We start from the raw sequence: 25310 nt of genomic DNA, 5'->3' as shown, positions 1-25310 counted from the left end.
TTGGTGAAAGATCCTGGCTGTCCAATTAATAATGTAATTTAGCCCAGTTACGCGTCCGTTAAACAAGTTTTGAAAATATTCAAACCTCATTTTCAGGTGCAACTTGTTCTTCAATGCTGGTTCATTTTGATTTTGTAAATATTCCAAAAATGCGTCTCCTCCCAAATAGTATTCCAAAAAAAAGGTCCAATAATTTTATGACGAAAAATACCGGCACCAACATTTACCTTTTGAGGGCACTGGGTACTGTCCTTGTAAGAACATATCTTTGTTCGTTTTCTTTACTCCGGTAACGAAAATGTTGAGCATTTCGCTTATTATTTAAGGTAAAGGTGCATTCGTCCGTAAAACAAACATTTCTTATAAAATCTGCCTCTCCATAACTTCAAAACAGAAATCTGCTCTTCAGATTTCATGGCCTTCCCTTAGTTCCTGATGTTTTTGGTATTTAAAGGAATGGTATTTGTATTTTCTAGTGTGCGCAATACTGTACTATGATCTTTTCCTACAACTTCTCCAAGAGCTCTGCTGCTAATTTCATTTCAAAAACTGAATTATTTTCTCCAGCTCTGCCATCTTTATTGCTTTGCTCTGAGCTTTTGCATTTACTAGTTACTGTAGCCTTAGTCTCAAAGTTACTAACAATACTCTCCACCGTTGTTTTACTTGGAAAATCAGTGAAATTCACAGAGGACATTTCGAAAAAAAATTCCTCATGTAGTACCACTTAATCATAGTTATTTTCTCTTGATTAGTTTAATAATTAATAAAGATATGACTTAAGAAAGATAAACAAAAAGATGACAACACTTTGGCATAACATTTTAAGAATTTGGCTGGTGGTTTCATATTTTAGTTTATTGTTTTTAATAAATTCTAAATCGCTTATTAGAAGAAGAACTTTATAGAATCGCTTTCCTTTAAAAAAATCTAATACAGTTTTTCTGTAAAATATGCGGGGGATTATAATTTATATGGGATTTCAGGAAAATATTATTTTACTGAAATAAATACGAGGGCGGGTCAATAAGTCCGTGACTTTTGGAATTTCCCGCCCTTTAATGGAAATGGCAACTCTGCTCCTGTCAACAGAGAACTGTCAGTTGACGCCTGTCAAAATTTGAACAAGCTGCGTCATTTAGTTTGTGTTTGACAGCTGTTGATAGCAGACTACCACTCGTTTTGAGAAGAAAATGGAAAAAAAGTGAATTTCGTGTGCTCATTAAGCATTATTTTTTACGGAAAAAAACCATTACTCAAATTAAGGCTAAGCTTGATAAATATTATGGGGACTCTGCACCATCCATAGTGTTAGTGGTTTACTGAATTTCGATGTGGCCGTACAAGCACAGAAGATGCCGAACGTTCTGGACGCCCAGTCGAGGTCTCTACATCCAAAACAATCGAAAAAATTTACGATATGGTTTTAGCCGATCGGAGATTGAAAGTGAGAGAGATTGTGCAAGCCATAGGCATCTCACATGGTTCAGTCGTTTCAATTTTGAATAATCATTTGGGTATGAGAAAGCTTTCCGCAAGATGGGTGCCGCGTTTGCTCACAATCGACCACAAACGCAACCGTGTGACAATTTCCCAGGAGTGTTTGGTTCAACCGCGTTATTCAACCGCAATGTGGACGAATTTTTACGTCGTTTCGTCACCGTGGACGAAACGTGGATCCACCACAACACGCCGGAGACCAAACAGCAGTCAAAACAGTGGATTTCTCGGGGTGAATCGGCGCCCAAAAAGGCAAAGGTGGGTTTGTCAGCCAATAAAGTCATGGCGACCCAGTCATGGGATGCACGCGGTATAATCCACATTGACTATCTTCAAAAGGGGAAAACAATCAATGAAGAATATGATACCAACTTATTGGATAGATTCAATGAGGAACTGAAAGAAAAAGATCACAAAAAAAAAGTTCTTTTCCAGCAGGACAATGCAAGGGTCCACACATGTGCAGTTTTCATGAATTAGGTTACGAATTACTTCCTCATCCGCCCTATTCTCCAGATTTAGCCCCCAGTGACTATTTCCTATTCCCAAACTTAAAGAAATGGCTCGGCGAAAAGAGATTTGACTTCAACGACGAAATCATCTCTCAAACAAATGCCTATTTTGATGACCTCGACAAATCATATTTTTCTAGACGTAGAAAAATATGATTTGTCGAGGAAACGTTAGACTAAGTGTATAGAACTCAAAGGAGACTATGTTGAAAAATAAAATTACTTTTTATATAAAAATCTGTCTTATCCAAAAAGTCACGGACTAAGATATTCACAAAATAAAAAAAAACTCACCCGTCGCACTTAGTTGAATATAAAATCCGATCCATGCTTTCTACCAGTTCAAAAATTAAACACAAGTAGTAAATTCTACCTCTTTATTATGCAAACGTTACAAGCAGACTATCGCCAAGCAATAAACAACATTTTGTGATATTTTAACGCATAGACCTGCATTGTTTGCACGTTTTATCGGCGTCCCCTAAAAGGGACTATAACTGCTTTTTGGTGGTTAAGTGTGACTAGATACTGAAGCTAGACTACGCCACCATAATCATTAATGTCACTAAAGTAATTGATTTAATTTTCTTTGTATATTACATATATTACTTAAGTTATTCGTTTTAAGGCTCCACAGCCAGCCAATAAGCAACCGCAAAAAGCCAAATCAAAAAAAGAAGAGCCCGCATCGACGACTGGCACGAAAAAGAACCACAATAACAACGTCGATGACGATTTTACCAATTGGTGTTACAAAGCTCTGGGGAATATGTCGACTAACGTTGATAGTAAGTAAATTTAGATATATTTTATATACGGTTCGCGCTAATTGCTTGAAAACATAACTAAAACTTTAAAAACAAACAAAAAAATGCTGTAAACGTAAAGCCGCTGTAATAGGCAATTTCTGTAATATATTATTTTTTATTTCAGTACCCACCTTTATAGTATTTCTTCGTGACATAGAGTCGGCCTTCGAGGTACGGGAATATTGTAAAGAGTATCTCGGCGAGAGCAATACGACAGCGCAGTTCGCCAATAATTTCTTGGAAAAACGGCGGTCGTTTAAGCCGAAGAACGCCCATAAAGACGACATGTGCTCCCCCGCACCTGCCATTACCCCCTCGATGCACGCCGCCAGTGCCGATTTCCAAGAGGTTAAGGTAAGGTAAATCATCGATCATTTTTTTGACCTTCATATAGAGTAAGTAACCCATAGATTTAGTTAACCCATAGTTTTATTAACAATATGATAAAGAAAAGGGCATACATTTACTTCGACAAATATCTCTTCTTATAGATCTTGTGTTCGCTCCATAATTGTTTATGGAACTATTTTTTATGCAACAACTTGTAAAATTAATTTATTAAAAATTGACACATCCTCTTTTTTTTTAATTTAAATCTAAATAAATGAATCGCTTAAAACTGATTGTGAGAGAAACGTCGACTGCGAAGCGAAAGAAAATTTTATGCATATTCGCATAATTTCTAAGTATCAGTAAATACCGCTGGACTTCTAGAATTAGAGTTGTTATATTATAATGGTAAAATAATGTACACTGTGTCCCATTTTGGATGAGACTGCAGGGTATCTCTGTCATTTTTTAAGATAGAGCTTTGCGGTTTTCGCGACCCTGTATCACTTTTTTGTAAAACTTTTAAAGCCACAAACAGAAATATTCTAACTACTTTTGTTCCTGAAATACAGGGCGAAAACGAAAATGTTCACTTTTGGAGATGTTATTATTTCTCAGGCCCTGTATAAGATAGAATAAAAATGAAAACTGCTTATAATAGATATTTTTACATAAAAGTCAGTGGCGTATTTAATTTTTTTTTCTAATGCACTGTTTTTAAGATTGGGCACAAACTTGGTATTTTTTAAATGGAACACCCTGTATATTTTAACGTCAAATTTTTGCATTTTTTTTTCTGAATACATTGATGTATCACAACCTAATCTTTGATAAATTTTAGCTCAAAGAATTAGAAAAATCCATATTTATGTTTATTTTTTTAATAGTAGGCCATGAATTCTTTGACACATGCATAAAAAAATGTTTTGTTTATTGCATTCATGGAAACTAAGTCACAAACAGACTCAATACATATCAATAATGATGGCTGACGGTGAAAATATGGAATTCCAAAATTTTGAAAAGTATGATATTATAAAATGTTTAAACCTTTCTAACGAAAATGTCGAAGCGGCGCAGCAATTATATTTAAATAGGTAAAGCTCTAGCTTATTTTATTTTGTTACAAAATTCAAAAAATAAAAAAGATCTTATTAGGTTTCCAGAAAGACGTCAGCCATCTCGGGCTACGGTATTCCGGTTAAAATCTAATCTTTTAAATTATGGCTGCTATTCAAAACCTAGGCAACCCCATGTTGATAGAAATGAAGCTGGCGAAATTAATGTTTTAGCGTGTGTGGAAGCAAGACCCCAAATTTCCTGTAGAAAGATAGAGGAAGAGATAGGAGTTTCCAAAACAAAAGTGCAAAAAATTTTTAAAAAGCATAAATTTAAACCGTATAAGATAAATATTATTCTAGAATTGCATCCTGACGATCCGTTTAAACGACTGGAATTTTCTAATTGGTTTTTAACCAAAACTAATGAAGATCCGGATTTTGTAAAAAAGGTAATATGGTCTGACGAATCCCATATAAGCAGTAGTGGCATATTTAATAGGCAAAATACCAGACATTGGTATCAAGAAAACCAACATATTACTTTTGAACGACAGCAACAAGGCCGATTTGGTTTTAGTGTTTCCTGTTTTGTATTGGGCACTAAAATTGTATATACAATTTTTGAGGGTAGCTTAACTGCCCAACGATATCTAAATATATTGCAAAATAATTTGCCAGAGTTGCTGGAGGACATACCTTTAGCCCAGCGACATCAAATATATTTCCAGCAAGATGGAGCGCCCGCTCATAATTCAAGGGTAGTTAGAGAATATTTAAGTGCCCATTTTGATAGACGTTTGATTGGCACACACGGGCCAATCAGATGGCCCCCGAGGTCACCGGACTTAAGTGTTTTGGACTTTTTTGTATGGTCGTACTTAAAAAATAAAATTTATGCAAATCGGCATAATAATATAAATGAACTCCGAGCGACAACTGAAGAAGCATTCATAAACTTACAAAGGCAACCCTTTATAATTTTAAATGCCTTAAGAAGAATACAGACTGTATGTGGTTTTTGTATAAGACAAAATGGACAGCAGTTTGAACAGTTTTATTAAATTTATATTTGTTGTTTTTTTTTTGGTTTTTGTAATTAATTTTCTAATTTGATTCTTGTAATTACTAATTAGTTTTTAATGTTAAACCTGGTCCGATATATTTTTTTTGTTTTTAACATTTTTATGTTTATATTAATATTTTAAGTTAATGTTTAAAATATAGTTAAATAAACAGGTTTAAATCACATGGCGTTTTAAAAAAGTAATAATTAAATGCATGTGTGTAAGAATTCATGGCCTACTATTAAAAACAAAAATAAATATGGATTTTTCTGATTTTTGAAGCTAAAATTTACTAAAGAATAGGTTGTGATACATCAATGTATTCAGAAAAAAAAATGCAAAAATTTGACGTTAAAATATACAGGGTGTTCCATTTAAAAAATACCAAGTTTGTGCCCGATCTTAAAAACAGTGCATTAGAAAAAAAAATTAAATACGCCACTGACTTTTATGTAAAAATATCTATTATAAGCAGTTTTCATTTTTATTCTATCTTATACAGGGCCTGAGAAATAATAACATCTCCAAAAGTGAACATTTTCGTTTTCACCCTGTATTTCAGGAACAAAAGTAGTTAGAATATTTCTGTTTGTGGCTTTAAAAGTTTTACAAAAAAGTGATACAGGGTCGCGAAAACCGCAAAGCTCTATCTTAAAAAATGACAGAGATACCCTGCAGTCTCATACAAAATGGGACACAGTGTACATAAGTTTATAACATAAATAATTTTTTTTCGCGGTAATCGCATGTCGGACGAAAACAAGTCAAGAAATCAAATTTGCCCTAAAATGAATGGAGATTATAAAAACTGTTTTTATTTTATGGAAAAGCAGTGGCGTACATATTTTTTTTAAGTATTTAGTCTTCGTTCCTGTACGGACGCCACTGGCTGTTGATACTTCGAGAGTGTGTGCAAAATTTCATAAACATATCTAGGAAATTAATAAAGTTATGATGAAGAAACGATTTTAACACCCTGTAGCTCAAAAGTTAAGGGGTTTACGATATATGTAGCTTTATTTGAACTTTTCTTCTTAAAATCACCTAAGAATTAACACCCTTAAGGATGAGCATCTTATTCTGTAACACCCTGTATATATCAATAAAAACATTAAAAGAAAGAAAAATTAAAAAAAAAATAAGAACCATAAAAAATATGAATAACAAAAAAAAAATTAACTAATATAAGAAGAAGGTGCATATCACATTATATAGGTACTATTGATATGAAACAATGTTCATTGAAAGATGTAACAACGGTGTTAGACTAAAAGAAAAATTAAAGAGAGAAACATAAAACTATTAATAAAAATAACTAAATTTAGTTACGTTTAAAATTTAATAAATTAATATAAGTAGACTTATTTAGGAACCCTCCAACGGCGCATATTACGTTATCTACTAGCGATGAAAAATTTATATTCCAGCATATATGAAATTTCTCTCCGTGTCCACATTTCGTAAAAAAAATATTATTCAACAATCAAAATCTTTTTAATTAGTAAATGTATTAGATTTTTGTTGCGCTTATGTAGTATTTTTTCTTTTGTTCTATCGCTATACAGAGTATCCGTTTAACTGGTCAAAAATGCTAGACTGTATACAGGAACCATAGAGAATATAGTTTGAGTCGGAAGTGCGTCATTTCCCTCTGTATTAAAAACACTTTTGGCGATTTTAATGAAATTCGTAAGTTTTAAATGATAGGTGGTGAGGCCAGTTTTTGAGAAATTTTAGGTGATTTGTTTTCTGCAGGACGGACTTTCAGCCCATGTGTGTTACATTTTTTGGAACAATAAGGGTACACCACTGTTTTTTTAAAAGAAGTTTTTTTTTTACTATTCTATTAATTTTCAAAAGAAAAAAGTCCTTTTTTTCGCTCCGACGTATCGGTTTCGTGTAAAAAAATAAAATCCCTACAAGAGTCCTTTACTTAAAAAAAATAATTGGAAACATTTTTAAAAGAATTACAGATAAGAAGTCTAACTATTTTCGAACAATTTAATATATACAGGTTTTTTATGCCTCAAAAACTTTTTGAGTTATAGGTCATTTTGTCATTGAGGGTCCAAAGGCCTCCAAATTTGAAGATTTTAAAGCCAAATTGCGATTGTGTGATTTTTATTTTTTAACGATAAATATTTTTGGTCATAACTTAGAAACCAGTGGATATAATTTTTCAATAGAAAATAGTAGGATTCCTGAGGATGATTTTGAATGTGAAAACGTCATGCTTTCTTGAATTCAGAGTGAATAGTAAGGGCATTTTTGGTTGGGTCACTTTTTTTTGCTAATTTTTCATTTTTATTCTAAATATTTCAATTGGAAGGATTACACATAAAAAGTCCAATTATTTTGAATAATTTTTTTATATATATACGTTTTTTCTGCCTCATTAGGGGCGATTTTGTCGGACATTTTTGGTCATAACTCGAGAACTTTTATAAATATTTTCATAATTTTTTCACGACAAAATAGTGGAATTCCTGATAATGAATTCGAGTGTAAAATCGCCACTCTCAATTCAAGATTTGAATAGAAAAGGCTTTTTTGGTTGGACAACTTTTTTTGTTAACTTTTTTACTATTTCTCAATTTTATTGCAAATATTTCTATAATATAATTGGAATATTTTTAAATGAATTACATATAAAAAAGTCTAATATCTTCGAACAATTTTATATATATAGACGTTTTTTATGCCTCAAAAACTTTTTGAGTTAGAGGTGATTTTGTCATTCGAGGTCTAAGAGCCTCCAAGTTTTAGGATTTTTTTTGAAAATGCATGGAGAACACTTTGAGTATTTGGTTTAAGATATTAGTAAATTTTTTATTAGAATAATTTGTTTATTTATCGTAAAGATATTGAACTTCTCACTGTGCCAAAAAAAGGTTTAAAGGATCCTTGTATGGATTTTATTTTTTTACACGGAAACGGTGCGTCGGAGATAAAATTCAAGGGTTCTTTTTCGTTAAAAACTAATACAGCTTTTAGAAAAAAAAATCAAAAAAACAGTAGCGTATCTTTTTTTTCCCAAACAATGGAACACATGTGCTGCAAGTCAATCCCTGAAGAAGTCAAATTGCGTGTAATTTCTTAAAAAGTGGCCTCACCACCTATCAAACTCAAACTCAAAAATGCTTTATTGTCAATATAAACATAGACGTTGTAGACAAAGCCAATAGACTGTACATTAAAGGAATAAAAACGAGAAACTAATTTAAAATAAAATAAAATTATATAAAACTTTGAAAAATACTTAAATGCTAATTATTAAAAAATTCACCTAAACTATAGTACGCTTTAATAGCAAGAAATATTTTCGTCCTTGTACGTAGGCTTTTTTCAGTCTTAAGTTGTCTTATTTCTAGTGGAAGTTTATTAAACAGCTTTCTACCTCCACATATGATAGAGCTACGGACAAGTTCAAAATGAGGAATGGGTAGCCTCAACAAATAATTTTGTCGCGTATTATAGTGGCTTCCTAAGTGGAGTTCTTGTTTATATTTTCTAAAAACTAAGCAAACTGTTTCCAAAATAAAAATACAACACAGGGTTAAAATATTATGACTTACAAAAAGCGGGCGACATGAGTCACGAGGCTTGGCCCCACATAGATATCTAATGGCCCTTTTCTGGAGTACAAACACTGAACTAAAAAGTGAATTTGAACATGAACCCCAAAAGCAAATTCCATATCGAAGGTGCGACTCGATAATCGCGAAGTATGCAGATCTGGCGATGGAGAAATTAAGACTGGTGGCAATAGCCCTTAGGGCGTGGCAGCCTGATGAGACTTTTCTACATACATTCACAATATGGTCTTCAAATTTAAGGAACTTGTCTATGGAAAGACCCAAAAACTTACTGAACGGTGGCATGGTGATGGCTTCATTATTTAAACATATATCATTTGTATTACATTTAAAATTAAGGATATTTGTTTTGGAAACATTAAATGTCAAAAAATTTGCATCACACCAGTCTTTTATTTTTAACAAATCTGCACGTATATTGGCCTCCATTTGAGAAATCATCATTTAAAACAAAAAAATTCATTAAAAGGGTTAAATGGTAGAATTCAACTTTTTCGAAAAATTTCAACACTCTGTATTTTATAACGACGTACTTTCGACCATTCTACTTCAAACTACTGCTCTATGGTTCCTGTATATACTCTAGCATCTTTGATCAGTTGAACGGGGGTGACCCTGTATATATTATGTATAACCATATTAAAATTACTAATAAAGTGAATTGTTTGCAGGGGAAAAACAAAAAGAACAAAAAATCCAAAATGCTAAAGGTGGACGCGCGAATCCTCGGCTTTAACGTGACATCCGCCCCGGATCGAATCAACGTGGGCGATCGAGATTACGGTGATAACTCTTAAATAAATAAAAAACAATGCTTGTAGAAAAGGGATACTTTGTAGGCCAAAAAGTTTGCAATATATAAAGAAAAAAAATGTTAGATCGTTATTAAAATATATTTCTTTTTAATCCGTGCATACTATATATTATATTTTAGATCCTGTACTTCAAATATAGAGTGGATCAAAATAAGTCGATTTTATTTAATACTGAAGTTAGTCATAGCCGAGATATGGGGCGTTAAATGTGCACTTTTTTCGCTTATTTTACTCGTTTAAAAGCAAAAATGTGTACTTAGAGGAGCACACTTCCCACAACGCTTGTATCACGGCTGTGATCAACTTTTAGTCTAAATTAAGCCTTTATTGGCTCCTGGAAGACGGTTTTTTTTTCAGTGCATAAAAAAAAATTTAAAACCTATAATTTGAATAGACAGTATGAAATTAATCTGTTCCGGGCATTTCAGGTATTTTTTACTTCTTCCAGGTGTCTAAAGGAAAATAACTGCAACTGCCTGGAAAAGTGAAAAATTATTTGTCTCTTCCAGGCATTTGACGTAATAATTTACCCTCGTAAAATAGTAAGTTTGCAAAACTTTTAAAAATGCTCCTCTTTATGGTAAATCCGAAAACATGGAGTAACTCATAAACCAACATTTTAAATGCATGTACCTGGTATTTTATTTCTCTTTTTTTCCGCGTTTCTCAGTCTGTGAGCAAATCTTGCCTGTACGAAATTTCACTTTTCCGTTCTTAAGGGGAACCACCTCTGAAAAATATGTTTCGTGAACATGCTTTTCTTATATCAAATAACTAATTATTTTAAAAATATTTCATTAAAAAATAAAAATTACCTTTCTAGTAATAGGGAAATCACCACTAAATGACACTTTGGAAATAACTGGTTTGCATTCTGAGTTAAGTACATAGGTCAGTGAGTGAAGAAAAAGTTTTATATCATTCCACCATCTTTCTGTTACAGTCAACGGTACTGATCATCATATCCGTTTTATCCACAGCACCAATTTTCTCATTGTAATCAACAACACAAGCAGGCTTTTATTAAATTAATTAAATAATTGCACTGTTTTTTTAGCGAATGTTACAGTTCACATTTTTTTTTCAAATTTTGGAATTTTTTTCCTATCAATCCTAATTGTCCCACGAGAATTTGTTTTTTCAATCCAAACGTACAGCGACAACGTAAAATTGTATAAAAGTTATCGCTATAAAAAGAAAGTCCTTTATTAAGATAGAGTAAAAGTACTGTCATTTCTGATAAACCAATAGATGGAATTAGATAATTTTCTTTCCCAACCTATACAATAAAATCCAATACTTTGCAGTCACATAAAACGACCAATTTGTATGTACTGCTTGAATACCTGATTGACCCTCGCAAAGGATCATGTTTCAATTTATTAAAAGGTTCCTCAAAATTCCCAAGTATCGATCACGCGATATTGCATTTCTACAATGGGGATAATATAAATTAATCAGGATATTTTTAGTTAGGGACAATAGAATCGTTAGACCTAAACAAATTGTTTATTTAGTTTCTTCCTGTTTTTTGGCTCTTGTTGCTCAGCTTATAGATTATTGACAATTTCATCGTCAAAAACACTAAAAATTAACCTATTTCGTGTCCGATTTGGCAAATTTTCAGTTTTTACCGCACTATTTTCGGTATTAAAATTAAATACGCAGGGTAAAAACTTTTTAGATTCCCATTTTATTGGGCTTACAATACTTACTGTATATATTCATTTTAGAATCCATTGTTTTAAAATATAAGCCTGAAGAACATCAAAAGATGATTTGTTTTCTTATCACGTTCTACTAATATATATTTATCATGTGTAAAGAATGTTCCATTTATCACAATTTTTCAGGAATATTTTGATCCCCACAAATGGTACTTTTAGTGTGGTAGTTTTAGTGCTACATCATTCATTATTAGAATATTATGCTGAATTAAAATTTTTCCTATAAAAGCGTGATACCAATTCTTCTGGCTCGTTAAAATCTTTATTTCTGATTAGGTTTTTGGTTGGTTTTCATATTCCAAAAACAGCTTTTGCGGCTAAACTTTCTAATGAAACCTCAAACAATTTTATTCCAACAATTGTGACAACCGTCCGAAAAGGGTTAAATAGGCATATTTTGATCTGCTCTATATATGGTTGTACAGACTTTTTAGAAACACCCTATTATAACAAAATATATTTGGCAAACCCTGCTATAAAATTATTGATCATTTTGATTTTATTATTATGTTTTCTGTTATAGTCGAGGTGTAAAAAAAATAAAAAACACTTTTTGTGCCTGAATTCTCAATAAACAAAACTCTTTTGAAATGTTCAATTATCATTTTTAATCGAATTTAACTTTTGCTTTGTTACATGTTTCCTTTACTCTTAATTAATCGCGGTTAATATTATATACAATCATCAAAATTCTTCAATAATTTTTAAGATGTACCAACAGAAACGTAAATCAGACAATTTTGATATTAACGCACTTTTTTCCGAATATGTCGTTTGATTTTTGGCCTACCCCGTATACTTAACTTGTTAATAATTGTACCTTTAATATTATATATATTATATATAATGATGATTTATAAGACCGTTTTCTAGTTTATCATATTGCTTATTTATGTGTATTAATACAATTTTGTTTTCAAGATAACTGTTTAAATACTAGTTTTACATAAAGTTTTCGACTTTTATTTATTAACCAATTTAGCTTCTCCCAAAACCTGCTTAGGATTAAAGCTTTCCGAAGATTTTGCTTAGCATTAAAGAGAGAAAAACAAATGAAACATTTTAACTAACAAGTAATTTTTATTTTAACTCACGTATTTCAAAAGAACATCGTTTAACAAAGGTTTGCCCTCGATAGAATTATGTTCGAGGGCACACCCAAGAAATTTGTGTATATTCAATAAAGAACCGCCAACAACTATTGGATATTTCCGCTCTTTGTTTTCGCTATAATTAAACAGAAGTCTTTTGCTAATATAGTCACCATAAAAAGAAACGTTTCCTACTTCAATATAATCCTGTAAATGATTGGAGAACATTTGAACAGACATCCTAAGACTTTCGGCTTTTTTAAGTCGGTTTGCGGGCGTTAAAACTATTTTAAAATGCATCCCTAAGCGTTGATAAACGGTACTAACTTCATTGACGATATTTTCAAGGAAATTATCGTCTAGTTTATTAGAGGCAATGAACATGCCAACCTCAGAGGTTTGATTTAAGTTGAACAGACTTAGTGGGGCGTTTTCGTTGGCCATTTGGTACCTTCGGCCGACAGAAAACGCTTTAATAGGGAAATATGTGGTTTGCACAAAATGCTTTGTAAAGTATGCCATAAACGAATACAATGAGCTCGAACCAGTGATATGCAACTTGTTTAAATCATCACTTTTTGTACAATGAATAGTTTCCATTGTTAGCATTTCGTTTGGTTCGGCACCACAACCCTCTGCAACGACAGTTTTAACAAAATCCGCATTAGAGAATTGCGTATAGTTTAAATGAAGCAGCTCTTCTGCGAAGAAATTATGTAAAGCTTGTTCTAACAAGGCGGCGTCGGCCTTTAAATAGCAACTCATATGGTTGATTAGTTTTAAATACCCTTGGCGCTCACCTATTGTCATATGACTATCGGTTTTAGTTGGGTTTGCTTCAAGATACCTAAACAATTCTTCTTCATGGGCTTTGGGGGTTTTAGGATGCAATTTGTTAGGTAAGTTGAGTATTTCAAGCATTGCTCCCTCCTCCACTCTATAAGACATTTCGTGTATATTTTTTATATCCTCTTTCAACAACCTTAAGTGCGTCATTAGCTTCTCCTTCTCTTTTTCTACGTTGGGATCAGCCGGTTGTTTTCCCAAATTATGAAGATTACGACCAATTTCTATTCTAGTCTGTTCTAACATGTTCAACTTTCCTTCCACCTCCTTGAAAAAACGCCATTTCTCTTCTACCTTATCAATATCAGTATGAAGGTTTCTATCTTGGATATTTTTAGCCAATTCTTCCTTATGCTTGATTTGCTCATCGAAGTCGATAACTGGGGTTAAAACTGCAAAATTTGTTTGGGCTTTATCACCGGTTATATACAAAGCAGAGGAAAACTGGCGTTTACCAAGTGTCGCGATCTTAAGGCTATTTTTGAGCATGTTTTAATTTGATTTGGTTTTTTTATTTGGACTAATTTCTTCCGTTAGGGCTTGAGTCTCTATTTTCCTCTTTGCAGGCTGTTTCCAACTACCATGTCCAGCAGCCCTCTCTGAATCTTCAATGGTGTAAGGCTCCTCTTGTAGAGCTTTTAGTCTTCTTTTATGCACCTTCGTTGAAAAGTGTTCTTGTAATGCCTGACTATTAATGAAGTATCGAGCACAGTGTATACAATAGAACTGGGCATTACCGGGCTTATCGAAGTCGATATCTTGGCTTAGGAGTTTGTCAGCGTTTTCTTCTTTGATGTCTTCATCGATCTAGAAAATAAATAGACGAGCTTTAGACATCTTATTCATTATTTTACATCCTAAGTACCTATACTATATATATGATTAACTTTTTTATTCAATATTAGATAAACATAATTGAAGGAGGATCAAGGACGTCCTATAGTCTTATCTGGATTCTTAAAGTCAAGTTAGATATACTGACTTTTCACAGGCCTTTTACAGGGTACATAGTGGAGTGGCATCTTTTGGTATTCATAGGGATATGCTTTTATGGATTAATGAATTAAAAATTACAGAGCATGGGTTTTTCTTCTGTGACTATACAAATTAGTACTAGTACTAATGAACAAGTAGAACTCAGGAAGCCACTGGTTTACTTCTCAACATTAGATTACAAAATTCCTGTTGAATGTCTAGCACAGAATTGTTCCCAAGATAAATCATGTCTTGGTCCATTTTAAAGAACCATGGATCAATATTTAAATATATTATATTCCAATAATTTAATTATAACTATGTTTATTTATAATAAAGGCATTCCAATAAAGTAATCTAAAATCAGACCGACTCAAGCAAGATGAATGACTAAAAACTAGTTCCTATAGGTAAAACTATTAAACTAAACGTAAGTAGAACCCTAAATAAGCATAAATAATAAAGCTAAACAACAAAAAAAGACCAAAACAGTAAAATAACTTATTAACTATTATAAACTTATGTGTAATTCCATAGCTCTGAGCATTATGACAGACAGTTTCGTCTGAAGTTTTTCAGGAAATTATAGGGAATCAGCATTTCAATGACACTCTCTATTTTATATTTTTAAAAGAAACTCATGCAATATATGCCAATTTTAGTCAAATGATGGCTTGATCAAGATAAAATTAGACAATAATTCACACAAATTTAAACAATGTCAAGGTCGTAGCAGAAAATCCCAGGTATGTGATCATTGTAACTTATGCTGGCTGTTCCTGAGACAATTTTCTATGAAGGCATAAGTGTTTTCAATCATGTTCGACTCAGTAGTAAGGAGTCACTGAACATGCTTAGGAAACATAAAGTTATTCTTTGTGAAAAAATTTTACTATAAAATTACAGAGTATAATAAACAAATAGGTTAATTATTTAAAGCAATTTTGTCTATTAAAAAATTCAATTGCATTATTCTAAGTGAAAAGGGTGTAAGGATCTACAGAATTTCACTATCTAATGCTATTGGAATGCTATCTATTAAACTACCACAAACTGACACCAGCCAATCATCCCAGGACAGATAATTTGCAACAAATTTAAAGGCAAGATTCCTTGATTGAAAGAACCAAGTTCATTGTCAAGCATGATATTCTCTATATACTTGCTAGATAAGCTTTTTCCTGAAAATGGATCAACATCTTAAGTTGGCCTGGATTAAGTAGTGTTTTAAAAAATTACAATCATAAAATGTATCCAGTAATTACATATATAAAGTCGCAGAACTTATAGAGACATTGAGGCATTAGAAAAAACTCAGTTTGTTGGAAGAAACTGCAGTTCTTGATCTGGAGAGTCAATGAAAAGGTGGAATTAAGGAATTATTCCTCGACAAATTATGTATAAGGAATGTGGATCATCAAAATTTGGATGATAATTCTTCAACATGACAGCCAGGTAAATCCTCCATCAAGAGTGATGCCAAGGAAATTTACAGATACATTTATAGAAAAATGCTGTAAAGAATCAAGATCTCAAAGAGTGGTTTTGGTTTCAGTTAAACATAATTAAAACTGTTTTAATCTTCCCCCAAAGATAATAACATTGTTAGCGAAATATGTGTCAAGAATAAAATAATTAATACCTATGGTATCTACTTCAGTAAGTGTAAACAGTTTCAGAAGTAAAGAAAATTTAAGCAACCTGTCTCAAAAAACAGAGAATGTGCCTCATATCTCTAAGAGAATTGTCAAATCATTTTGATGCCACTGAGTGGCAACAGGAAGTTAAGTAAGGATGAAATTAAGTAAAACTAGATAATTAGCTTGTTCCAACAATGTTTGTAGTTTTTAGTGGTTTGCCCTAAATACCTTGGAAATAAGAGGTATTCTTGTAACTTTTTGACAAATATCTCTTGTCTCAACTGTAAATACCCTTGGTATTATGTTATATTAATGTTTTTTTTAATTACATCCTTATAAAATTGTCCATTTTTGACTCACTTACCTGATCCAAATCTTTCACTCGTCGTTTTGTTTTGTACTTCTTTTTGAGGTTAGTATCGCCTGCGCTATATTTTTTCCTTTTATAAACCATTACAGATTACAGCTGAGGATACAAGTATTTAAAAATTAAAAGAATATAAAAAATCTATGTAGTTTTTAATTAATTTTCAGTAGGGAAACCACGTTATTTTGATATGAATTAGTTGGAAGTTGTCCATGAATTCCAGACGTGACTGTTATATATAGAAAAAAAACACGTCCGTCAAGACGCCGGTAAACACAGCACAATGATCCGTCAATGGCATTAATCCTGATTCAGACGAATCAGCCGAGTCAGTAAACGCAACGGCATAAGACGTATTTGCCGTTTTACGGAAAGAAAATGGCTTTCGGTACGCTGTGTAAAATAAAAATGTCAATTTTGTTCCCGATAAAGAAGAAAAATTATACACCGACCACAAAATAAAATACAGAAATAAAAAAAACTCCAAGAGCAGTATTTTCCTCCCTATGTTAGTAATGTATGATTTCCACTTTAGGAAGTATAATAAGTGCCAAATTAGATGCTAGTTTAAGCCCAAGGCTATTACATTTGCACTCAGTGGTGCCTTTGGTCTGCTACTGAGACCAAAAATGTCGCTGCGGCAAACAGAAAAATAATTTACAAACCACTGAAAGAAGTGATGGATCCCTAGACCGCATACGATTTTCACGTCTAAGCCTTGAGCATTGTTTTTTCCCACGCTAAGTTAGTAATGCTGCTTTACTCGCAGTAAGTTTTCCTTTGGGATAATTCTTGACACCAAAATGCCACTTTTCTTTCCGGAAAAGCAAATGCATCCATCACTTTGCATGAGCATATTCGCTGTTTTAGTCCATTGGCTCTTATAATTAAATCTAAGTGACGTGAAAAAAGTATAGATCATTACCTAGTTGAATTAAACCTACTGGCTGGGTCGAAAGTTATATTTGCCCCTAAGGCAGGATAATTAAACGTCAACAATATTATTATTATTATTATTATTATTATTATTATTATTATTATTATTATTATTATTATTATTATTATTATTATTGGTGAGATAATGTGATACTTGGCTGGTGTGAATTGCTATTCTCGCTTTGCTTATAGGTAGCAATCTTCATATTCGTATTATCAGAATACTTTTTTTATAAGAATAATCTGCGAATATTCCAAGAATATTTAGAAATATGTTTCGTTATGATTTTTTAATATTCCTGGAATATTTTATTGGAACGTAAAACTATATATTTTTTAAGTGGCTGCTAAGCGGTGTGTGAAAAGAAATAAAATAGTTTGCCTGAATCGCTATTGAAATCCTCAACTTAGAATCATATTTTTACCCTCAAATGCATCCTTAGGAACTTCACTATTTTAACGTACAGAAATTATGAAATATGTCCAGTAGCTCCTTAGTTATGCCCAAAACATTTTGCTAAATAAGAAAAATATTATTGTTGCCATATGCGTTTCAAAGCTTTAAATTTGTTGGTTCTTAGATCTACTGAGCTGACTGAACAAGTTTTCGAGGTTCAAGAAACCTTATATGAAACTATTAGAAAAGAAATGCACTTTTTTCGACTATAACCCTTGTAACGATATTTCACTTATTTTTTGAAAAAAATTTCAAGAATAGTGAAAATTTGCAGGCCTACATGAAAGGGAAGTCACTCCGTAGTGAGCAAGGCTGAAAAAGCTATATAAAACAAAGAAATGACACTTTCTCTTTTCTTTAATGTGGAAGGAGCATTTGATAAGAGAAACCGGGTCAAACGGCGCTTGAAGACCGGAATATGCTACACTAGGAGATTGTCATATATTATGAAGACCAGGCTGAATGGATTCTGCCCACAAGGCAGGTCCCTTTTGCCACCTCTGGTGAAGGACAGTCTCCTCAGGAAGCTATAACTTATAGGGTTTTTTGTATAAGCATATACCTGCGATGGACTAGTGATAATCACAAGCAAATTCGTTGTTGGGCAAAAACCTTAGTCTATGAGCGCAAGCAAGCCACGTGCAAAATGGTGCAACAGTGGTGGCAGGAGACAGGGCTGTCGGTCAACCCAGATAAGACCGAGCTTATTCTCTTTACTAAGGGGAGGAATTTGACAGACCTTAAATCTCCCGCTAGATATCACACTGGCCCAACATTGCGCTAGCAAGTCAAATACTTGAGCGCTGCTTAAGACAGAGAACTCACGTTTAAAACTCACGTAGAGAAGTATAAGTTAATAAGGCAACAGCCCTAATATGCCAATTACGGTGAACAATAGGTACAAGATAGGGTCTAAGACCTCACATGTTCTCCAGTGGCTTTATACTGCGTAAGGCCATGTGTAACTCTAACTAATCTCACATCCAGATGTACTATAGCGAGTGGTAAACTAAGGTTAAAGTAAGGCTTTCAAGTGGAGGGAAAAATAGTCAACGAACCAAATCTGATACACAGATGGGTCATAGATGGAAAGCACCGAGTCAGCCGGAGCCGGAGTGTATAGGATGGAAACGAACATATGGGGAATCATTTGCGCTACGGAAACACCACCGTTTTCCAAGCGCAGGTGATTGATATACTTGAAGTAGCAAACGAGAAGCATTGGAAGATAACGAGGGGATTTGTTTCTACTCTGATAGTCAAGCTGCCTTCAAGGGGATCCAAAAATGCCAGAGTCAGCTCAGCGCTAATCCAGGAGTGCATCAGAGGCGCATTGGAAAGACTGACAGCACCCAAGGAACCGAGACTAAGGTGAGTCTCAGGACGCCAGGGTGTCGAGGACAATGAACGTGCTGACGAATTAGCATAACAAGGTTCCGTTAGCCCCTTTGTACGCACGAGTGATGGAATTATTATTGAACATCTACTTTTTAAAAAGGAATAAATTTAATTCAAAATAAATTCTACACAAATTTGACCATCAATTAACTACAACTTTATTCGTCGAAAATTAATAGATAAGTGATTTTATATAATGCAATTTATGGAGCCTAATAATATTAAAATGCTTATTTTGTTAATTCAGAAATATTTATAATAATAATAATTATGTATGGAATCAACTGAGGTTCTTGGCCTGGTTGCATCACATAACTCCTCCCTTCTTAAGTTCGGAAAATAAGGGCTGCAATGGCTGCTCGTTTTTTCGACTCTCTTGTGAAGGGCCGTCGAAGGGGTCGTTCTCGTAGTGGTGGCTTCTATGGGATGAAACAGGCTTTTTCCATTTCTTCCATCCAATATACAGCAGGATTCCGTATATAAGGGCGGCAATGGATGAGATTGGAGCGATCCACGGGTACGTGGAATTTTCGGGCGCCTCTAGAGGGTGTAACTGGATTGTCGACAATATTTTCTGCGCTGTGATTTTACTTCTCGCAACTGTGGTCTTCTTGCCTTGGGTTGGTTTCAATGCCTCAAAAAACAGTTAAAACTGACGATTTCTTGGCTTCAGCAACGTTTCTTGGACTGCTTGCACAACCAGGAATCTTTGAGACACCTACATGAACGACCGCGCCAGTGATGGAATTATTATTGAACATCTACTTTTTAAAAAGGAATAAATTTAATTCAAAATAAATTCTACACAAATTTGACCATCAATTAACTACAACTTTATTCGTCGAAAATTAATAGATAAGTGATTTTATATAATGCAATTTATGGAGCCTAATAATATTAAAATGCTTATTTTGTTAATTCAGAAATATTTATAATAATAATAATTATGTATGGAATCAACTGAGGTTCTTGGCCTGGTTGCATCACATAACTCCTCCCTTCTTAAGTTCGGAAAATAAGGGCTGCAATGGCTGCTCGTTTTTTCGACTCTCTTGTGAAGGGCCGTCGAAGGGGTCGTTCTCGTAGTGGTGGCTTCTATGGGATGAAACAGGCTTTTTCCATTTCTTCCATCCAATATACAGCAGGATTCCGTATATAAGGGCGGCAATGGATGAGATTGGAGCGATCCACGGGTACGTGGAATTTTCGGGCGCCTCTAGAGGGTGTAACTGGATTGTCGACAATATTTTCTGCGCTGTGATTTTACTTCTCGCAACTGTGGTCTTCTTGCCTTGGGTTGGTTTCAATGCCTCAAAAAACAGTTAAAACTGACGATTTCTTGGCTTCAGCAACGTTTCTTGGACTGCTTGCACAACCAGGAATCTTTGAGACACCTACATGAACGACCGCGCCAGTGATGGAATTATTATTGAACATCTACTTTTTAAAAAGGAATAAATTTAATTCAAAATAAATTCTACACAAATTTGACCATCAATTAACTACAACTTTATTCGTCGAAAATTAATAGATAAGTGATTTTATATAATGCAATTTATGGAGCCTAATAATATTAAAATGCTTATTTTGTTAATTCAGAAATATTTATAATAATAATAATTATGTATGGAATCAACTGAGGTTCTTGGCCTGGTTGCATCACATAACTCCTCCCTTCTTAAGTTCGGAAAATAAGGGCTGCAATGGCTGCTCGTTTTTTCGACTCTCTTGTGAAGGGCCGTCGAAGGGGTCGTTCTCGTAGTGGTGGCTTCTATGGGATGAAACAGGCTTTTTCCATTTCTTCCATCCAATATACAGCAGGATTCCGTATATAAGGGCGGCAATGGATGAGATTGGAGCGATCCACGGGTACGTGGAATTTTCGGGCGCCTCTAGAGGGTGTAACTGGATTGTCGACAATATTTTCTGCGCTGTGATTTTACTTCTCGCAACTGTGGTCTTCTTGCCTTGGGTTGGTTTCAATGCCTCAAAAAACAGTTAAAACTGACGATTTCTTGGCTTCAGCAACGTTTCTTGGACTGCTTGCACAACCAGGAATCTTTGAGACACCTACATGAACGACCGCGCCAGTGATGGAATTATTATTGAACATCTACTTTTTAAAAAGGAATAAATTTAATTCAAAATAAATTCTACACAAATTTGACCATCAATTAACTACAACTTTATTCGTCGAAAATTAATAGATAAGTGATTTTATATAATGCAATTTATGGAGCCTAATAATATTAAAATGCTTATTTTGTTAATTCAGAAATATTTATAATAATAATAATTATGTATGGAATCAACTGAGGTTCTTGGCCTGGTTGCATCACATAACTCCTCCCTTCTTAAGTTCGGAAAATAAGGGCTGCAATGGCTGCTCGTTTTTTCGACTCTCTTGTGAAGGGCCGTCGAAGGGGTCGTTCTCGTAGTGGTGGCTTCTATGGGATGAAACAGGCTTTTTCCATTTCTTCCATCCAATATACAGCAGGATTCCGTATATAAGGGCGGCAATGGATGAGATTGGAGCGATCCACGGGTACGTGGAATTTTCGGGCGCCTCTAGAGGGTGTAACTGGATTGTCGACAATATTTTCTGCGCTGTGATTTTACTTCTCGCAACTGTGGTCTTCTTGCCTTGGGTTGGTTTCAATGCCTCAAAAAACAGTTAAAACTGACGATTTCTTGGCTTCAGCAACGTTTCTTGGACTGCTTGCACAACCAGGAATCTTTGAGACACCTACATGAACGACCGCGCCAGTGATGGAATTATTATTGAACATCTACTTTTTAAAAAGGAATAAATTTAATTCAAAATAAATTCTACACAAATTTGACCATCAATTAACTACAACTTTATTCGTCGAAAATTAATAGATAAGTGATTTTATATAATGCAATTTATGGAGCCTAATAATATTAAAATGCTTATTTTGTTAATTCAGAAATATTATAATAATAATAATTATGTATGGGATCAACTGAGGTTCTTCGCCTAGTTGCATCACATAACTCACGTCTCGACTACAGAAAAAAACAAATTTCCCAGTAACTTAATAATTGGGCTTGAGAAAACAAAGAAGGATGTAGACAGGCCAAGGAGATGATACTAGATCATGATGGCATTAAAGTACGGCGTAAAGGCGACTACTAACAAAGCAGACTGGGGGTCTAACTAACAGACTTGATGGGAATCCTAACTAGAAATTCTAAGCATAACTGCCTAAACAAGCGTCTACACCTTTTTGGTATAAGAGAAAGTCCGCTCTGTCCGAATTGCGGTACAGGAAAGGAAACTTTATTCCACATATTAGGAATTTGAGAGGTGGAGTAGACAATTTTTGGGGCATTGACACTCCAACGGGAAGATCTTATAGATCTAAAGTGGGAGAACGTGCAAGTCTTTATGAAGAGGGCGGGCTAACTCAGTAAAGACTGTACATTGGAAGTGGAGGCGTAAAGGGTGGGTAATTCTGAGGTCCGAAAAGGAACTTTTAGGACTACTTGCCGAGCTCTAGCTTCCCTATCCTTACTGAGTACTTTTACAAGAAACGCTATTATATGAAATCATTGGGACAAAAAGAAAGAAAGTAAATCAAACAAAATATATATTTTAGCCAATAATCTCTTCCAGTTACTCAGTTACATAGAAATCAGTTAGTAGCTTAAATAAATAACTCGTAAGAAATGACCGTCTTTCGCCTTCGTATTTAATTTATTCCGTTGCGTATATTACGTTTTCTCCAAAGACAATAGAAAATACTTTACAGCATCCGCTACTCTCTATCGCGATCCCTTTCTATTACCTGTCGCCCATTGTCCATCTCACTTCACGTCCCGAGTTTTGTCAACTCATCAAAACGTCAAAACAACAAAATCAATCCTGATAATATTATTTTGTTATTCGTAGTTGTGTCGTCTTTGTACTTGGTATGTGCCTGTGAATTACCGGATATAAACTATTTAGTATTTAGTTTCGTGTGCAGCTTGGGAATCTGACGCCCGACATGCGTTTAATATTCGTGTTGTCAGTTTTCGCCCCTTTTATTTTCATAACAGGGGGTAGTTTTGCAAAAACTTTATATGGTAAAAGGGATCCCCTACCTAGCAATATTTATACATTTTATCGTGATGATGTTCACGACGACGCTAGTCATCGAGCTAGAAGAGATACCAATGCTGATGTACCTAACCCCATGGCAGATGTGGTAGGGACCAAGGTAAGCAGTATTTTTTGTATAAAACTACCCTAAGAATCTGCCTATATAAATATCCGCCTATATATTATAGTACCTACTGATTTTTTTAATAGATAGAGGCCTATAGTTTCTTTTAAAGCACTTTTGCACATATTCATACAACTAATAATAAAATGAATATTTGGAATACAAAAATCACCTACCACATGTAGGTATCTGAGTCTTTTCTATGCAAAAGTGCTTGGCTACAATTGGTTTTTAAATTTAACTGTAACAAATTGTTTATTTTCCTTTTTTTGTCCCTATAGAATGTTGCAGAAAATGTTTCTTTAATGAAGTCCCTAAATTAACTAAATTTCAAATTATTTATCAGGATTTACAGCTTTACCATTTTTTTGATGTATCAAAATATCAAATCAAGTCTGTTTTAGTATTAACACATAAAACATTTAGGTAATAAAGTCATATTAAAATCCCAAGTTTATCAGTGATAGGAAAAAATCCATTAATGGTCTACAATATTCATTATCTATCTTTGTTAATTACTGAAAACATTTTATTTATTGGTTCCTTGCACATATCTCCGGTAAATCAAATCAAAACATGCTTTATTAATATAAAATAAGATCCTAAGGCTTTCTACTAGATAAAACATTCAGCACTTAAAGAATAACTAAACACTGATTTAAAAGTACCTACCTAAATCTAAAAAGTAATCATAAGTAGCACAGGGATAGAATACAAAAAGGAGAAGGTACTAAAGCTTGCAGAATGCAATCTTTTTAATAAAAAAGGGAAGCATCAAAAATATTTAACAAAATTATCACAGTAATTACAATTATCACCAAAAACAAAATTAATCTTAATACTTAAATAAATTATAGAGTTTCTAATCAATTCACTCTTTGGAATGGGCATTGGAATTTCATCTGGTATTATAGGGCTTTCACTCATAAGATACAATTTGTATTTTTTATAAGTACAGCACAATATTAGTACCTTTAAATCCCTAAATAAAAGCCTACAGGTCTCTCTAACCTAATTGTTCTTTTCTTTAAAACAAAAACAGAATTAAAAAGAGATTGTCTGCAGTAATGCCATAGCATAGGTGGATTTCAATAACAGGATGATTCACTGATTTATCAGCAATGGATCCAAGTTTATCTGAGACAATCCTAACAGCATAACACCCACTAGCCAGTTTCTGTCTCAAGGCTAAAATATGGTAATGCAATTTCAGTCTTATCATCCATAAAAAATGTCAAGGAATTTATTACAGTTGTTTATTTCTAATTCCTTATCCTGTATAGTTATCTGATCAGTGCAAACAAACCTAAAGGCCAATAATTTATTTTGATTCATGTTTAGAAACAGGAGATTAGAATCACACTATCGCTTAACCCTACTTGAATCCCTTGCTACAATTTTTATTAATGACTCCTGATCTTTATGACTAGAATATAGTTGTCATTAAACAACGGCAAGGAACAAAAAATGTTCTTGAAAGAAAACTTATTAAATTCCTGTAATGATAATAATAATAAGTGGTTATATCCTTGATCCAAATCAAACAATAACCATGCTTTTTAAAAAATATATATTTTAAATTTACATTGTACTTGCATGTTCTACAGTTTTAGTCCATAGCCCATATTGTAGAGACCATGTAATTTTCAATCTTTCATTGAACTTATTTCTACTTAGATTTTAAAATCATCAGCAAAAGATAAGGCCTTTGAATTACCATTAGTTTTAGACTTTTGCACCTTTGCCTTTAACATATTGCTGCCTGTCTTTTAAATAGGAGATAACTCCATTAATTAAAATATTTGTGAGAATTTACTATCTGACTAAGCCTTACTTTATCAGAAGCCTTCTCCATATCAGTATAAACTACATCAACCTGTCTCCTTTTATTAAAAGCATTGTGTACATATTGGCAAAAAGTTATTAAGTTGGTGTTGATATTTGGATATACTAA

General features: G+C 33.5%; 4 protein-coding genes across 7 annotated transcripts in view; 2 read left to right on the top strand and 2 right to left on the bottom strand.

The window, feature by feature from the left end:
* LOC126744444 (GIGYF family protein Gyf-like) overlaps nucleotides 1-11013 on the top strand; it is a 56161-nt gene extending 45148 nt beyond the window's left edge. For 3 of the 4 annotated variants that reach the window (XM_050451872.1, XM_050451870.1, XM_050451871.1), the window contains exons 20-22: nucleotides 2641-2800; nucleotides 2946-3175; nucleotides 9544-11013. In XM_050451872.1, the coding sequence (XP_050307829.1) occupies nucleotides 2641-2800; nucleotides 2946-3175; nucleotides 9544-9669 (516 nt within the window). In that variant the 3' untranslated portion in view covers nucleotides 9670-11013. Of the gene's footprint in view, nucleotides 1-2640; nucleotides 2801-2945; nucleotides 3181-9543 lie in introns of all 4 variants that reach the window. The other variant, XM_050451873.1, reaches the window with a different exon arrangement.
* A 1461-nt stretch (nucleotides 11014-12474) lies between these two features.
* LOC126744445 (serine--tRNA synthetase-like protein Slimp) lies at nucleotides 12475-13840 on the bottom strand. Its single transcript, XM_050451874.1, has one exon. It carries the CDS (start codon nucleotides 13838-13840, stop codon nucleotides 12500-12502), a length of 1341 nt encoding a protein of 446 aa, XP_050307831.1. The 3' UTR covers nucleotides 12475-12499.
* Nucleotides 13841-13843: 3 nt separating this feature from the next.
* LOC126744447 (zinc finger protein 593 homolog) lies at nucleotides 13844-16550 on the bottom strand. Its single transcript, XM_050451878.1, has 2 exons — nucleotides 16331-16550; nucleotides 13844-14158 (listed from the first exon to the last, which is right to left on the bottom strand). Exons 1-2 carry the CDS (start codon nucleotides 16418-16420, stop codon nucleotides 13844-13846), a joined length of 405 nt encoding a protein of 134 aa, XP_050307835.1. The 5' UTR covers nucleotides 16421-16550.
* A 6468-nt stretch (nucleotides 16551-23018) lies between these two features.
* The window catches only part of LOC126744752 (sortilin-related receptor-like), a 75793-nt gene continuing 73501 nt past the window's right edge, over nucleotides 23019-25310 (top strand). The window contains exon 1 of the mRNA XM_050452305.1: nucleotides 23019-23350. Within this exon, the coding sequence (XP_050308262.1) occupies nucleotides 23138-23350 (213 nt within the window). The 5' untranslated portion in view covers nucleotides 23019-23137. The remainder of the gene's footprint in view (nucleotides 23351-25310) is intronic.

This window comes from Anthonomus grandis, chromosome 14 (assembly GCF_022605725.1).
Source record: "Anthonomus grandis grandis chromosome 14, icAntGran1.3, whole genome shotgun sequence".
Classification (NCBI taxonomy): Eukaryota; Metazoa; Arthropoda; class Insecta; order Coleoptera; family Curculionidae; genus Anthonomus; species Anthonomus grandis.
The sequence above is the reverse complement of the archived record's forward strand: the minus strand, read 5'-3'. Positions and strand labels throughout refer to the sequence as shown.